Raw genomic sequence first — 16,931 nt, forward strand, 5'->3', positions numbered from 1 at the left:
ATACATGTTTTAGGACCTCTCTATGACATGGTCTCTCTATCAGATAACATATATATCATCATAGGAATCTTGTAATCAAGATTCCTATTTATACCTATTCCTATATTTATTCCTATACCTCATTATACTTAAGCCCTTATACTCATTTCTAACTGGTGTAAAAGGGTGACACAATCACATCCAACAGCATTAAAGCAGAATTTCCCTAGGCCATTTTCACAGAAAATGAATCAGAATTAGAATCAGATTTTGATGAAGCATAATAATTCCAAACAAAATTAGGACTTCAATCAAAATCCTATGAAGTTTTAAGTTTCTATTCCTCTATTTCCTCTTCTATACTATATTCTTATATTAAAAAACCTATATAAGAAGAACTATGCTAATGTTCATGCAGAGTCCTAGTGACTAAGGTTTAATTTTCTCATACACTTGAGTAGCCTGTAGCTTTCCACCAGGATGAGCACTAACTGATGTTTGTTGTTGGGTGTTTGTTTGTTTGTTTGTTTCGGTAGGAGCAAATATGAAAGAGCTGAAGGTGATCCAGCCTGACAAATCAGTTTCTGTTGATGCTGGAAGATCAGTCACTCTGAATTGTACGGTGACATCTCTCATCCCTGTGGGGCCCATTAGGTGGTTCAGGAGTGTAGCACACAGCAGACACCTGATATATGATTTTGTTGGAGATCATTTCCCCAGAGTAACAAATGCTTCAGATGCTACAAAGAGAAACAACCTGGACTTTTCCATCCACATCAATAATGTCACACCTGCTGACGCAGGTACCTACTACTGTGTGAAGTTCCAGAAAGGAATAGTAGAGCCTGACATTGAGATTCAGTCTGGAGGTGGCACTGAGTTGTTAGTATTTGGTAAGTACCACATTTTCTTTTTTATCCTTGATTTCTCATATAGGTTGAAATAATGTTCAATACTCTATGAACAGCAAAATACACATTTAGAAGGGACCCCAATATACATAGGTTCAAATTGCTCCATCTCTGGACCAAGAAAGCTGAGGGGAAGAGAGGATATGCTATGTATTAGAGGTTTTCCCTTCTGGGAAATGGATGTAAATTGATATATTTGTCTGCCTGCCCCACCAAACATATTTCTCAGACTATCTCATATTAGTGGCTGTAAAAAGTCCATGAAATTCATGACTGTCCTACATGACTCCAGCCTTCTTTTTCTCTAACTATAATGGATTGTTGCTTATAACTTCTAAAACATCCTCAAACCTTTCTTGCTTATCCTGTGTTTAAAAATCAACACACCTGTTGCATAGCAGCAAGGAATTGAATAAAAAAATCTATTGCTATTGTTTTTTTATTTTTGGCTGCTTAAACAGTAGTTAGTCATTAGCAGTTAGCAGCTACATAGGACCAAAGTGGACCTATTTTATGTTCCCCAACCCTGGACATAAAGAAACATGTCTTCTTTATTTGCGGGCTGTGGGATTTTAAAGTGAATTAGTTGTAAAGGATGTTACCATTTCCCCACTTGAGTGTGGTGTAGCAAATATTCTCACAACCCTGCAGTGATGATAGTCAAGGACAATGGGCTCACCATGAATTCACACATATTCAACCTTGAACCAGGACACTGAAATTTTTAGAAATGTAATGATTAGGAAAGCCCAATCAGCAAGTGACTGAGGTAAGATTAAGTCCATAGCATTCCAGTGATGCTAGCTTTTTCTCTGTTATTTCATTTGTTATAAGGATATCCTTAATGTTAGAAGATGGAGGGGTAACAAATAGCAATTGCTATATGCTCTACCCCTGTGATGTCATTTTCTCTAAAAAATTCCATAAAAGTGAGGCCAATTCTTCTCTTGAGAGAAGACCCTGAAGTTGACAGAAGGACCTGACATGTGAACAGGTAGCAAAGAAGCAAATGTTGACTACAACCACTCCCATAGTGTAACATGACACAGATGCTTTTCTTCCTACATAACTTATTCTCTGAGCTGGAACTACAGAACAAATTTGCCAATTGTTTCTAGTATTGGAAATGTGAATAAGAAATAAATTGGGATGTACAGGAATCTGGGCCCCTTGAAGCAAAGGCATTTTTTCTGTCCATTGCTACCTGGAACAGGGATGTAGCATAGAATTCCTCCTCACATTGGATTCTTAGAGTAGAAAGAGAGCAATGTAAGTGAGTTGGCTTCAGTGGAGTACAGCACCTTTCTTTTCAGAAATGAATGTGAAGTCACAGAAAATGACCCCTGTGATACAGTAAAGGAAGAAAGACCGTTTTTGTTTCAGCCTTGGTATCATCATCTGTAATGTGGTGGTGATCACAGATTCTTCAGAATGAAATCCTGGGTCTCTGTATATCACCCAACACAACAGCATGCCAAGACAGAGGTGGTATGTATATCATAGTTGTAAACCTCGAAGAACTCATTGAACTGACCCTTAGTTTTCTTTCTGTAGAATGAGAATACTTAGACCCATTTTGAGAGAGTTATGACTACCCAGAGAAACAATGAGTGTCTGGCATCAGAAGGCCATGGGGTGAGAAATCTTACTTTCTGCACAGTTTTCTCTTTGGTGATGATTACAGCCATGGTCAATGGTAGGTGTTCCTTAAGAAAAGAAGAAAAGGGGTTGGGGATTTAGCTCAGTGGTAGAGCACTTGCCTAGCAAGTGCAAGGCCTTAGGTTTGGTACCCAGCTCCGAAAAAGAAAAAAAAAAGAAAAGAAAAAAAAAGAAAAGAAGAAAAACCACTCACATATTCTTGGATGGTAGAGTCAAGATCATTAGGAGCATCAGGATTACAGTGATCGTTACAAAAGAAGATTGAATCTAAATAGAGTATGCAAATCCAGCACTGCTACTCTTTGGCATGTATCCAGGAAAAAATGTTCAAAATAGGGTACTTTCTCCCAGCAAAACCAAATTATAGACTTGCTCCAATGAAGGAGTCATACAACATACTTAAAGAAACTTCTGACTGCTAGAAAATATTTCACCACTGTAATTATGCTACTAATGTGTCATGTGATCTTAGACATTCCATTTTCCCTCTGTTGGCTTTTGGTTTATTGACCTGAACTTAGGATATGGTTGGCAGCTCTTGATCTGGCTACTTTTGGAATTTCCTTGGAAACAGAGAGATCCCAGATCCATTTTCCTTTAGGTGTTCTAATATGGGTCTTGGCACTGAAATATCATACACATGATTTGAGGCAACAGGAGATATTTGGGATTATTTTCTTGATAGAGCTGTGAGAATACCTTGTTGAGATATGACAACCCCTCATGTTTCAGAAAATCAAGGACAATCCTGATGTACAAAACACCCTAAAACCTATGTAATATGGTAGAGACATCTTTCAGTGAATAAAATTATGTTCCCTAAGGTTGAAACAATACAGCCTTATTAAACTAATCTCAGACATGGTAGGTTCCTGTCTGTTAGCACACCACAGCATTAATAATATTGTCAGGCCTTGGAGCCTCCTTGAGCTGAAATGTAATTTGGGTTTGTCACTAGATCTCCTTTCCCTCAGTCTCTTCTCCATTTTTGTCCCTTTTAAAAAGGAACATTTCAGGGTCAGAATTTTAGACTATGGGATGGCAATCCAATCTGTCACTTGATGCCCAGTCTTTCTGCTGACAGTGGACTCTAGGAGTTCCCTCTCCGCAGTGTAGGATATTTCATCGAAGGTTCCTCCCTTTGAGTCCAGAGAGTCTCCCATTTCCCAGGTCTTGGGTACATTCTGAAAAGTCCCCCCACCTCCTGCCTCCTGAGATTGCCTGTTTCCATTCTTTCTGCTGGCCATGTGGCTTCAATACTGTTTCCTGCACCCAATACCTTATCATGCACCCCTCTTTCCCTCCCTGTCCCCTCTCCCGCACAGGTCTCTCCCTCCTTGCTTTCTTTTCACTCCCAAGTGGGATTGAGGCACTTCAGCTTGTTAATCTTGAGGTCTGTGAACTGTATCCTGGGTATTCTATACTACTTTGGGTAATATCTACTTATTAGTGAGTACATATCTACATGTCCTTTTGTGTCTGAGTTACCTCACTCAGGATAATATTTTCTACTTCCATCCATTTTTCTGCAAAACTCCAGATGCCCTTGTCTTTAATAGCTGAGAAGGATTCCATTGTATAAATGAACCACATTTTCAGTATTCATTCTTCTGTTGTGGACCGTCTGTGTTGTTTCCAGCTTCTGGCCATCACAAACAAGGCTGCTATGAACATAGTGGAACACATTCCTCTGTGCCATGTTGGGGATCCTTTAGGTATATGCCCACGAGTGATATATCTGGTTCTTCAGGTAGATATATTTCCAATTTTCTAAGGAATCTCCAGGTTGATTTCCAGAGAGGTTGTAGAAGTTTGCAGTCCCACCAACAATGGAAGAGTGCTTCTCTTCTCCACATCCTTGTCAACACGTGCTGTGACCTGAGGGTTTGATCTTAGGTATTTTGATTGGTGAAAGGTGAAATCTCAGGTTCATTTTGATTTACATTTTTCTGATGACTGAAGACTTTGAACATTAAGTGTGCCTCAGCCATTCAATATTCCTCTGTTGTAAACTCTCTGTTTAATTCTATGCCCCAGTTTTTTTTTATTGGGTCGTTTGTTTTTAGTGTTTAGCTTCTTGAGTTCTTTATATAATATGGACATTAGCCCTCTATCAGATGTAGGATTTGTGAAGATATTTCCCAATCTGTAGGTTGCTGTTTTGACCTGTCTTGTAAGGTCTTTGCCTTTCAGAAGCTTCTCAGTTCCACGAGGTCCCATTTATCAATTCTTGATCTTAGAGCAAGAGCCATTGCAGTGCTGCTTAGGAAATTTCCCTTTGGGCCAATGATTTCAAGGCTCTTTCCCACTTTCTCTTCAGTTAGATTCTATATGTCTGGTTTTATGCTTACATAATTGTTGTGCTTGAAATTGAGCTATTTGTCAAGGTGACAAATATGGATCTCTTTTCATTTTTCTACATACAGAGTGCCAGTTAAACCACCACCATTCAGTGAAAATGATTTCATTTTTCTATTGTATATTTTTGGCAATTTGGTCAAAGATTATGTGTCCATAAGTGTGTGCTTTTACTTCTAGATCTTCAATTTTATTCCCTTGATCAACATGTCTGTCTTTGCACCAATATCATACTGTTTTTAATCACCATTACTCTGTAATATGAACTGTTATATATAAAATTTTCATACATTTCTTACATGTATTCCTGCAAGTGTTCCCCTCAGGATGATTTATACTTCACCAGAGTTCTTTCGTTCATATATATATATATATATATATATATATATATATATATATATATATATATATAATTTTCCAAGATGCTTATATCTATACAAGGCAGCCTTTTAACCCTCTTTCTTTCTATTTACCATCTCTTTCATGTGTACATCCAGTTCACAGCTCTTCCTGAGTACTTGAAAGACTTAAACCATCTTGGGGCAAGGATCATGCAAAGTACTACCAATTAGGAGCATATCTGGATCACACTAACTCTGTAATCTTCCCTAGGGACCAGTTCTCCCAGAATTTGAAAACTGAACTCCCTGACCCACAGGATTCTAAAAAGAAGCATTTAACAGTTGAGATAGAACTATAATTTTCTCCTCAAAGATGACAATAAATATTTCATTCTGAATCCAACTATCAATTACCAAGTCACAGGAACACAGGTTTCAGTGACCTGGCAGCCACCTGTGGAAGTAGTTTGTAACATTTTTGTAGAAATAGAAGAAGGTTATAAAACAAGACTCTTTTTAAAAATTAATTGGTGAAAGCATGGAAGGGGTGGGTTACAAATAGCAGAGAAACCTGGTTGAGACTTCAGGTACTAACTGATGAAACCCTAAATATTTAGGTTGGTTGAAACTAATAATCTGTTAAGTTAATACATTGCACAGAAAAACTAGTAGTCTGCTTGTACACTGCAGATGATTCACCTAAATTGTGACAAAGCTGTTTGGTCAGGAGCAAAGGAAGCCAATATATGGCTATTAGGAGGGGCAAATATGATCCAGAAAAATTTCCTTTGGAATTGCAGTGTTCCAGAACTCATTCATGTCCTAAAGATGTAATCACTCTTGTAAAAGGTTCAGTTTAAAGTTTCATCTACTTTCTGTAAAATTTTGTTAATAAAATATAGTGCTATAAGTGGGAGACCTGATGTTGGGACAATGGAGAAATATATACCTATATTTTCTTTCTTTTACTTTTTTCTTGTTTACTTATTCACTTTACATCCCACTTGCCACCCCCGTCTTAGTCACCTCCTCTGACAATCCTTCCCCCACAACCCTCCTCTTCTCCTCTAAGCAAGTGGGGTCCTTCTGGTAATTCTCCACCAATGAGACACATTGCGTTCATGTGATGCTATGCAGTTCCTCTCCCACTGTATCCAGACAAGGCAGCAGAGCTAGAACATATCCCACATTCAGGCAAAAGCTTTTGGTATAGTTCCTGTTTCAGTAGTGAGGGACCCACATGAAAGCCAAGCTGCACAACTGCTATTTATGTACAGGGAGGCCTAAATCCATCACAGTATGTCCTTTGGTTGTTGGTTCAGAGTCTGAGAACCCAAAAGTTCCAGGTTAGTTGACTTTGTTGTTTTCCTTTGGCATTCCCAACACCTTCAAGTCCACAATCTTCCCTAATATTCTTTTATAAGAATCCTCATACTCCATCAACTCTTCAACTGTGGGTGTTTGTATCTGTCTCAGTCGGTGGCTGAGTGGAGCCACTCAGAAGACTACATGCTTCTTTCTGTAAACATAACAGTATCATTATTGGGGTTAAGGATTGGTGCTTATTCATGGGATGTGTCTCAACCTGGAACACTTATTGAATGGCCATTTCCTCAGTATCTGTTCCATTCTCCCATTCCTGTATCTCTTATAGACTTGAAGTGTTTAAGATTGGAAAATTTGTGTGTGGGTTGGTGGCTCTATTGCTCCCCTGGGGTTACTGTTTGGCTCTGTCTGGCTACAGATGATGGCCTCTTCAGGTTCCACATCTCCAATGTAGTAAGTGCCAAGTAAAATTAACCCTACTGATTCTTGACTGCCTCCCTTATTCCAGGTCTCTGTCTCATCATACAGACCTTTTTATGTGCTCACCACTATCAATTTCAGATTTCCAATAATTTTCATGGCCAACTAGCCATCTTTCTAATCCTTTCCATATCTGACTCTGAAGCCCTTAGACCTTTCCCCAAATCCCACATTCCCAAATCCCTCCCCTCATTTGTCTCTTATGCCTATTTTATTCACCCTTCTAAGTGAAATTCTCACTTCCTTGATAGTGCCTTCCTTCTTCTTTAGCATCTTTGTGACTGTGGAATATAGCATTGTGCTTGTACTTTATAAGTGAGTACATACCACATCTGTCTTTTTTTGTACTAGGTTTCCTCACTCAGGATGACATCCTCATGTTCCATCCATTTGCCTACAAAATTCATGATGTCATTCTTTTCATAGCATAATAGTAATCCGTTGTTTATATTTACCTTGATTTTTAATCCATTCTACAGTTAAGAGATATCTACATGTTACTAGTTTTGGGCTATAATGAATAAAGCTGCTATGAACATAGTTAATCAGATGTCTTTGTGATATGTTGGAGCATGTTTTGGGTATTTGCACAGAGTGCTATAGCTGGGTCTTAAGATAGAATTATTTCCCAATTTTGGAAAAAAATACCAAATGGATATTGAAAGTGGTTATACAAATTTTCACTCACACTAGCAATTGAAAAGTGTTCTTGTTGCTCCCCATTATTGCCAGCATGTGCTACCTCTTCCTTATGGGTGTTCCCCTCCCAACCCTCCCCCCATTGCCGCCCTCCCCCCAACGGTCTAGTTCACTGGGGGTTCAGTCTTAGCAGGACCCAGGGCTTCCCCTTCCACTGGTGCTCTTACTATGATATTCATTGCTACCTATGCGGTCAGAGTCCAGGGTCAGTCCATGTATAGTCTTTAGGTAGTGGCTTAGTCCCTGGAAGCTCTGGTTGCTTGACATTGTTGTACATATGGGGTCTCGAGCCCCTTCAAGCTCTTCCAGTTCTTTCTCTGATTCCTTCAACGGGGGTCCTATTCTCAGTTCAGTGTTTTGCTGCTGGCATTCGCCTCTGGATTTGCTGTATTCTGGCTGTGTCTCTCAGGAGCGATCTACATCCGGCTCCTGTCGGTCTGCACTTCTTTGCTTCATCCATTTGTCTAATTGGGTGGCTGTATATTTATGGTCCACATGTGGGGCAGGCTCTGAATGGGAGTTCCTTCAGTATCTGTTTTAATCTTTGCCTCTCTCTTCCCTGCCAAGGGTATTCTTGTTCCCCTTTTAGAGAAGGAATGAAGCATTCACATTTTGACCATCCGTCTTGAGTTTCATTTGTTCTAGGCATCTAGGGTAATTCAAGCATTTGGGCTAATAGCCACTTATCAGTGAGTGCATACCATGTATGTCTTTCTGTGATTGGGTTAGCTCACTCAGGATGATATTTTCCAGTTCCAACCATTTGCCTACGAATTTCATAAAGCCGTTGTTTTTGATAGCTGAGTAATATTCCATTGCGTAGATGTACCACATTTTCTGTATCCATTCCTCTGTTGGAGGGCATCTGGGTTCTTTCCAGCTTCTGGCTATTATAAATAAGGCTGCGATGAACATAGTGGAGCATGTGTCTTATTTATATGTTGGGGCATCTTTTGGGTATATGCCCAAGAGAGGTATAGCTGTATCCTCAGGCAGTTCAATGTCCAATTTTCTGAGGAACCTCCAGACTGATTTCCAGAATGGTTGTAACAGTCTGCAATCCCACCAACAATGGAGGAGTGTTCCTCTTTCTCTGCATCCTCGCCAGCATCTGCTGTCACCTAAGTTTTTGATGTTAGCCATTCTCACTGTTGTGAGGTGAAATCTCAGGGTTGTTTTGATTTGCATTTCCCTTATGACTAAAGATGTTGAACATTTCTTTAGGTGTTTCTCAGCCAATCGGCATTCCTCAGCTGTGAATTTTTTGTTTAGCTCTGAACACCATTTTTAATAGGGTTATTTGTTTCCCTGCGGTCTAACTTCTTGAGTTATTTGCATATTTTGGATATAAGGCCTCTATCTGTTGTAGGATTGGTAAAGATCTTTTCCCAATCTGTTGGATGCCGTTTTGTCCTAACCACAGTGAAGCTTTGCAGTTTTATGAGATCCCATTTGTCGATTCTTGATCTTAGAGCATAAGCCATTGGTGTTTTGTTCAGGAAATTTTTTCCTCTGCCCCTGTGTTCCAGATGCTTCCTTAATTTTTCTTCTATTAGTTTGAGTGTATCAGGTTTGATGTGGAGGTCCTTGATCTACTTGGACTTAAGCTTTGTACAGGGTGATAAGAATGGATCAATCTGCATTCTTCTACATGTTGACCTCCAGTTGAACCAGCACCATTTGCTGAAAATGCTATCTTTTTTCCATTGGATGGTTTTGGCTCCTTTGTCAAAAATCAAGTGACCATAGGTATGTGGGTTCATTTCTGGGTCTTCACTTCTATTGTATTGGTGTATCTGTCTGTCTCTGTACCAATACCATGCAGTTTTTATCACTATTGCTCTGTAATACTGCTTGAGTTCAGGGATAGTGATTCCCCCTGAAGTCCTTTTATTGTTGAGGATAGTTTTAGCTATCCTGGGTTTTTTGTTATTCCAGATGAATTTGCAAATTGTTCTGTCTAACTCTTTGAAGAATTGGATTGGTATTTTTATGGGGATTGCATTGAATCTGTAGATCGCTTTTGGTAAAATGGCCATTTTTACTATATTAATCCTGCCAATCCATGAGCATGGGAGATCTTTCCATCTTCTGAGGTCTTCTTCAATTTCTTTCCTCAGTGTCTTGAAGTTCTTATTGTCCAAATCTTTTACTTGCTTGGTTAAAGTCACACCGAGGTACTTTATATAATTTGGGTCTTTTATGAAGGGTGTCGTTTCCCTAATTTCTTTCTCGGCTTGATTCTCTTTTGTGTAGAGGAAGGCTACTGATTTATTTGAGTTAATTTTATACCCAGCCACTTTGCTGAAGTTGTTTATCAGCTTTAGTAGTTCTCTGGTGGAACTTTTGGGATCACTTAAATAAACTATCATATCATCTGCAAATAGTGATATTTTGACTTCTTCTTTTCCGATCTGTATCCCCTTGACCTCCTACTGTTGTCTGAGTGCTCTGGCTAGAACTTCAAGAACTATATTGAATAAGTAGGGAGAGAGTGGGCAGCCTTGTCTACTCCCTGATTTTAGTGGGATTGCTTCAAGTTTCTCTCCATTTAGTTTAATGTTAGCAACTGGTTTGCTGTATATGGCTTTTACTATGTTTAGGTATGAGCCTTGAATTCCCATTCTTTCCAGGACTTTTATCATGAAGGGGTGTTGAATTTTGTCAAATGCTTTCTCAGCATCTAATGAAATGATCATGTGGTTTTGTTCTTTCAGTTTGTTTATATAATGGATCACATTGGTGGTTTTCCGTATATTAAACCATCCCTGCATGCCTGGGATGAAGCCTACTTGATCATGGTGGATGATTGATTTGATGTGCTCTTGAATTCGGTTTGCCAGAATTTTATTGAGTATTTTTGCGTCAATATTCATAAGGGAAATTGGTCTGAAGTTCTCTTTCTTTGTTGGGTCTTTGTGTGGTTTAGGTATAAGAGTAATTGTGGCTTCATAGAAGGAATTCGGTAGTGCTCCATCTGTTTCAATTTTGTGGAATAGTTTGGATAATATTGGTATGAGGTCTTCTATGAAGGTTTGATAGAATTCTGCACTAAACCCGTCTGGACCTGGGCTCTTTTTGGTTGGGAGACCTTTAATGACTGCTTCTATTTCCTTAGGAGTTATGGGGTTGTTTAACTGGTTTATCTGTTCCTGATTTAACTTCGATACCTGGTATCTGTCTAGGAAATTGTCCATTTCCTGTAGATTTTCAAGTTTTGCTGAATATAGGTTTTTATAGTAAGATCTGATGATTTTTTGAATTTCCTCTGAATCTGTAGTTATGTCTCCCTTTTCAATTCTGATTTTGTTAATTTGGACACACTCTCTGGGTCCTCTCGTTAGTGTGGCTAAGGGTTTATCTATCTTGTTGATTTTCTCAAAGAACCAACTTTTGGTTCTGTTGATTCTTTCTATGGTCCTTTTTGTTACTACTTGGTTGATTTCAGCTCTGAGTTTGATTATTTCCTGCCTTCTACTCCTCCTGGGTGTATTTGCTTCTTTTTGCTCTAGAGCTTTTAGGTGTGCTATCAAGCTGCTGACATATGCTCTTTCCTGTTTCTTTCTGCAGGAACACAGCGCTATGAGTTTTCCTCTTAGCAGAGCTTTCATTGTGTGCCATAAGTTTGGGTATGTTGTACCTTCATTTTCATTAAATTCTAAAAAGTTTTTTATTTCTTTCTTTATTTCTTCCTTGAGTAGGTTATCATTGAGTAGAGCATTGTTCAATTTCCACGTATATGTGGGAATTCTTCCCTTATTGTTATTGAAGACCAGTTTTAAGCCGTGGTGGTCTGATAGCACGCATGGGATTATTTCTATCTTTCTGTACCTGTTGAGGCCCGTTTTTTGACGAACTATATGGTCAATTTTGGAGAAAGTACCATGAGGAGCTGAGAGGAAGGTATATCCTTTTGCTTTAGGATAGAAAGTTCTATAAATATCCGTTAAGTCCATTTGGCTCATGACTTCTCTTAGTCTGTCTACGTCTCTGTTTAATTTCTATTCCCATGATCTGTCCATTGATGAGAGTGGTGTGTTGAAATCTCCCACTATTATTGTGTGAGGTGCAATGTGTGTTTTGAGCTTTAGTAAGGTTTCTTTTACGTATGTAGGTGCCCTTGTATTTGTGGCATAGATATTTAGGATTGAGAGTTCATCTTGGTGGATTTTTCCTTTGATGAATATGAAGTGTCCTTCCTTATCTTTTTTGATGACTTTTAATTGAAAATTGATTTTATTTGATATTAGAATGGCTACTCCAGCTTGCTTCTTCTGACCATTTGCTTGGAAAGTTGTTTTCCAGCCTTTCACTCTGAGGTAGTGTCTGTCTTTGTCTCTGAGGTGTGTTTCCTGTAGGCAGCAGAATGCAGGGTCCTCGTTGCATATCCAGTTTGTTAATCTATGTCTTTTTATTGGGGAGTTGAGGCCATTGATGTTGAGAGATATTAAGGAATAGTGATTATTGCTTCCTGTTATATTCATATTTAGATGTGAGGTTATGTTTGTGTGCTTTTCTTCTCTTTGTTTTGTTGCCAAGACAATTAGTTTCTTGCTTCTTCTAGGGTATAGCTTGCCTCCTTATGTTGGGCTTTACCATTTATTAACCTTTGTAGTGCTGGATTTGTAGAAAGATATGGTGTAAATTTGGTTTTGTCATGGAATATCTTGGTTTCTCCATCTATGTTAATTGAGAGTTTTGCAGGATACAGTAACCTGGGCTGGCATTTGTGTTCTCTTAGGGTCTGTATGACATCTGTCCAGGATCTTCTGGCCTTCATAGTTTCTGGCGAAAAGTCTTGTGAGATTCCGATAAGTCTGCCTTTATATGTTACTTGACCTTTTTCCCTTACTGCTTTTAATATTCTTTCTTTATTTTGTCTGTTTGGTGTTTTGACTATTATGTGACAGGAGGTGTTTCTTTTCTGGTCCAATCTATTTGGAGTTCTGTAGGCTTCTTGTATGCCTATGGGTATCTCTTTTTTTAGGCTAGGGAAGTTTTCTTCTATGATTTTGTTGAAGATATTTACTGGTCCTTTGAGCTGGGAGTCTTCACTCTCTTCTATACCTATTATCCTTAGGTTTGATCTTCTCATTGAGTCCTGGATTTCCTGTATGTTTTGGACCAGTAGCTTTTTCCGCTTTACATTATCTTTGACAGTTGAGTCAATGATTTCTATGGAATCTTCTGTTCCTGTGATTCTCTCTTCCATCTCTTGTATTCTGTTGGTGAAACTTGTATCTACAGCTCCTTGTCTCTTCTTTTGGTTTTCTATATCCAGGGTTGTTTCCATGTGTTCTTTCTTGACTGCATCTATTTCCATTTTTAATTCCTTCAACTGTTTAATTGTATTTTCCTGGAATTCTTTCAGGGATTTTTGTGTCTCCTCTCTATGGGCTTCTACTTGTTTATTTATGTTTTCCTGGAATTCTTTCAGGCATTTTTGCGATTCCTCTCTGTAGGCTTCTACTTGTTCTCTAAGGGAGTTCTTCACGTCTTTCTTGAAGTCCTCCAGCATCATGATCAAAAATGATTTTGAAACTAGGTCTTGCTTTTCTGGTGTGTTTGGATATTCCATGTTTGTTTTGATGGGAGAATTGGGCTCTGATGGTGCCATGTAGTCTTGGTTTTTGTTGCTTGGGTTCCTGCGCTTGCCTCTTGCCATCATATTATCTCTAGTGTTACTTTGTTCTGCTATTTCTGACAGTGGCTAGACTGTCCTATGAGCCTGTGTGTCAGGAGTGCTGTAGACCTGTTTTCCTCTCTTTCAGTCAGTTATGGGGACAGAGTGTTCTGCTTTTGGGCGTGTAGTTTTTCTTCTCTACAGGTCTTCAGCTGTTCCTATGGGCCTGTGTCTTGAGTTTACCAGGCAGCTTTTTTGCAGCAGAAAAGTTGTTCTTCCCTGTGGTCCCGAGGCTCAAGTTCGCTCGTGGGGTGCTGCCCACGGGCTCTCTGCAGCGGCAGCAACCAGGAAGACCTGTGCCGCCCCTTCCGGGAGCTTCAGTGCACCAGGGTTCCAGATGGTCTTTGGCTTTTCCTTTGGCGTCCGAGATGTGTGTGCAGAGAGCAGTCTCTTCTGGTTTCCCAGGCTTGTCTGCCTCTCTAAAGGTTTATCTCTCCCTCCCAGGGGATTTGGGTGCAGAGAACTGTTTATCTGGTTTCCTTCAGGTTCCTGTGGTGTCTCAGGCAGGGGTCCTGCCGCTCCTGGGCCCTCCCCCACGGGAGCCCCGAGGCCTTATACTGTTTCCTCTTGGGCCAGGGATGTGGGCAAGGGTGAGCAGTGTTGGTGGTCTCTTCCGCTCTGCAGCCTCAGGAGTGCCCACCTGACCAGGCGGTTGCGTCTCTCTCTCACGGGGTCTGGGAGCAGAGAGCTGCTGCGGGCCGGGATCCGTGGGTGTGGGACTTCCGGTTATTTGGTTTCTTGTTGACTACCTCATTGAGTAATTCGTAAATTTTGAATATTACCTCTCTGATAGACATAGGTTTGTAGAAGATCCATTCTCAGTATTTAGGCTGCTGTTTTGTCCTATTGACAGTGTCATTTTCCTTACAGAAGTTCATAGTTTCATGAAGTCTTATTTATCAATTGTTGGTCTTAGAGCCTGAGCCATTGATATTCTGTTTAGTGAATTATTTTCAGTACCTATGTGTAAGGTATTTCCCAATTTCTTTTCTATGAGATATTGGATCCAGTCTTATTTTTTGATTTTTGTTCCACTTGGACTTGGCGTTTGTGCAGGTTGATAAATATACATGAATTTTCATTCTTCTACATGTAGACACCCTCTTCATGTTTTCTAACTTAAATTTCACAGGGAAAGTGAATTTCACAGGGAAAGAAAACAGACTCAAAGTTCTTAGAGCTTTGTTAGGCTTAGAAGTTAACCAGTGGCCCAAGAAGAGACAACTAATGTGATTTTTTTTATTGGTTTCTCCTACTCCTTAATTTTCAGAACTGAAGACATCAGCCATTGTTAAAATCCTTGCAGCTGCACTCCTTGGATACAAACTATTGCTGGTAATTGCTGTCACTCTCATTTCCAGTCACAGATGCAAAATTCCTGAATGTAAGTTAGGGGGGGAATAAAGATATATTAGTTAAATTTCTGTTAATATGACAAAACTCCATGACTAAAATAGTTTATAGATGAAAAGGTTTATTTGGCCACCTGCTATTTTAATATCTTATGAGTACATCATGCTGGAGAGTGGTGGCAACCAAGAGAGACAGTGGGGTGCTCATATTCTTAAGCAAAAAGCATGGCCAGATTGAACAAATTGGAAGTGTAAAAAAACATTTACTTTCAAAGTTCAGTGTCTGTGATGTACCTCCTCTAGCAATAGTGTACCATCTAAATCTTCCAAAGAGCCATGTCAACTGAGAATAAGAATCAATATCCCTACCTAGTATATCTGGAACATTTTGTATTTGAAACACCAGATAGATGTTAGTCTGTGGACTCCATAGGAGGGATAAAATCAGTATGATTGCCATGCCATTCATCACAAAATATTAAGACATAGAGTCTCCTCAAGAATCTCATGATACCTTTGAGACATCCTAATGTCTCAGAAATTCTGTTCCTATTATAGAATTGTTCAGTTCAGGATCTAAAGAGATGACCAATGTATCCTAGAAGATGTGATGATACATTGTCCAGGAGTAGGATCTTGTGTATTGGACTCAAAATTCCTATTTCAGGTGATTTCAGTGAAAAACAATGAGTGCGTGGGAAATATCAAATCTAGATTATGTACTAAAATTTAGACATTAGAGATGGCAGGTAAAAATGACTATTTCTGCTTTGACCTGACTGTTATCATGCAGAATAGACCCAGAAGACTGAGTGATTTAGGAGCTAGACTGAAACGCTACATGTCACTTTGCTGACATGGGCATCTGTTTGCTGACATGAGTGATCAGGGCAGGGGTGCTAGGATAAAAGCTGAATCTCAGACACTATAGCAGTAAGATAAGTTGTAAATATTGAAAGAAGTATCCAGCCAGAATTGATTCTCCATAGTTTTCTCTTTTATCCTCTACCACACTGGAGCCTAAATATTTGCCATCACTTTTCTTGTAGAGATTCGGCATGGAGATAGATGTTGATGAGAAGCCACTGAAGACTGTTCATAAATACACAATTAGGACAACTTGAATTCAAAATTTCTGGTTTTTCCTCTGTATATGTATCATTGTCCCAGAGTTTTAATGCTGTGCATTTTGAATTAAATTCTAGATATCTTTATGTTCATTATTACATTAATTTAAATATGTACATGGTAATGTCGATCCTTGGTTGTCAATTTGACTATATCTGGAATGAACTACAATCCAGAATTGGAGGGCCTACCTATTGAAAAGGAGTTAGAGATATTTGATATTCCTTGGCTTAATGTTGATGAGGGGTATTTTAAGGGTCTGGTGAATTGTAAAGCTAGAGTGGGTATGTTATGTAAAATCTAAACCTCCACAATTATAAGGACCAGAAGAATCTTCATGAATATTATAAGAAACAAACTGGGGAGTGGGACATGAGGACATTTGAAGAATTTGTTCTTATGCTTTTCCTTGTGCCAGACCTTACAGTGTAGATACTGTTGCATTGGATGAATTAAGTTCAATGGGTTTAAGTAGACCACAGGGAAGTAAGGGACATGTGACAGCAATGAATCACCAGAGACAAGGTGATCATAGTTATTATAATGGACAGTTTAGACCAAACAATGTTTATAATAATGACCTAGCCCAAAATTGGCAGCATAAGAAAGGTAAAATTTATAATGGCACAACTCAAACGCACCTTTGGTACTGGTTAATTAATCATGATATTTACAGGCATGAGAATGATAGGAAACCTACTGCATATTTGTTTGATCTGTATACACAAAAAACTCAAATAAATGAAAGAAAGTCTTCATTGGATCATGGCAGAAGGTAATCTTGTGCAGTGCATCAATTTTTGGGTTTGAGTCAGTTTGCAGACTGAGAACCTTTTCAATTTATGTGTGTCCAGGTTTCCTTGAGGAGGGATCATGATGAGACACCTAAAAGGTTTACTGTTAGCCATTCTCCTGTTCTTCACAAGAGAGACTCATGGAGTTTACAAGGGTAACTGTACACTAGGCAAAAGGAAATAATCAGATGTCCTAGGGTCTATTGGATACTCACTCTGAA

The 16,931-nt window shown here is 39.1% G+C and overlaps 1 protein-coding gene across 4 annotated transcripts in view; it reads left to right on the forward strand.

The window, feature by feature from the left end:
• The window catches only part of LOC102546663 (tyrosine-protein phosphatase non-receptor type substrate 1-like), an 83,177-nt gene extending 67,175 nt beyond the window's left edge, over positions 1-16,002 (forward strand). For 2 of the 4 annotated variants that reach the window (XM_087640126.1, XM_087640135.1), the window contains 3 exons: positions 516-872; positions 14,707-14,820; positions 15,838-16,002. In XM_087640126.1, the coding sequence (XP_087496252.1) occupies positions 516-872; positions 14,707-14,820; positions 15,838-15,839 (473 nt within the window). In that variant the 3' untranslated portion in view covers positions 15,840-16,002. Of the gene's footprint in view, positions 1-515; positions 2,587-11,323; positions 11,383-14,706; positions 14,821-15,837 lie in introns of those variants that run through there. The other 2 variants (XM_087640121.1, XR_015674310.1) reach the window with 2 other exon arrangements.
• The last annotated feature ends 929 nt before the right edge of the window (positions 16,003-16,931 follow it).

This window comes from Rattus norvegicus, chromosome 2 (assembly GCF_021556685.1).
Source record: "Rattus norvegicus strain SHRSP/BbbUtx chromosome 2, alternate assembly SHRSP_T2T, whole genome shotgun sequence".
NCBI lineage: Eukaryota > Metazoa > Chordata > Mammalia > Rodentia > Muridae > Rattus > Rattus norvegicus.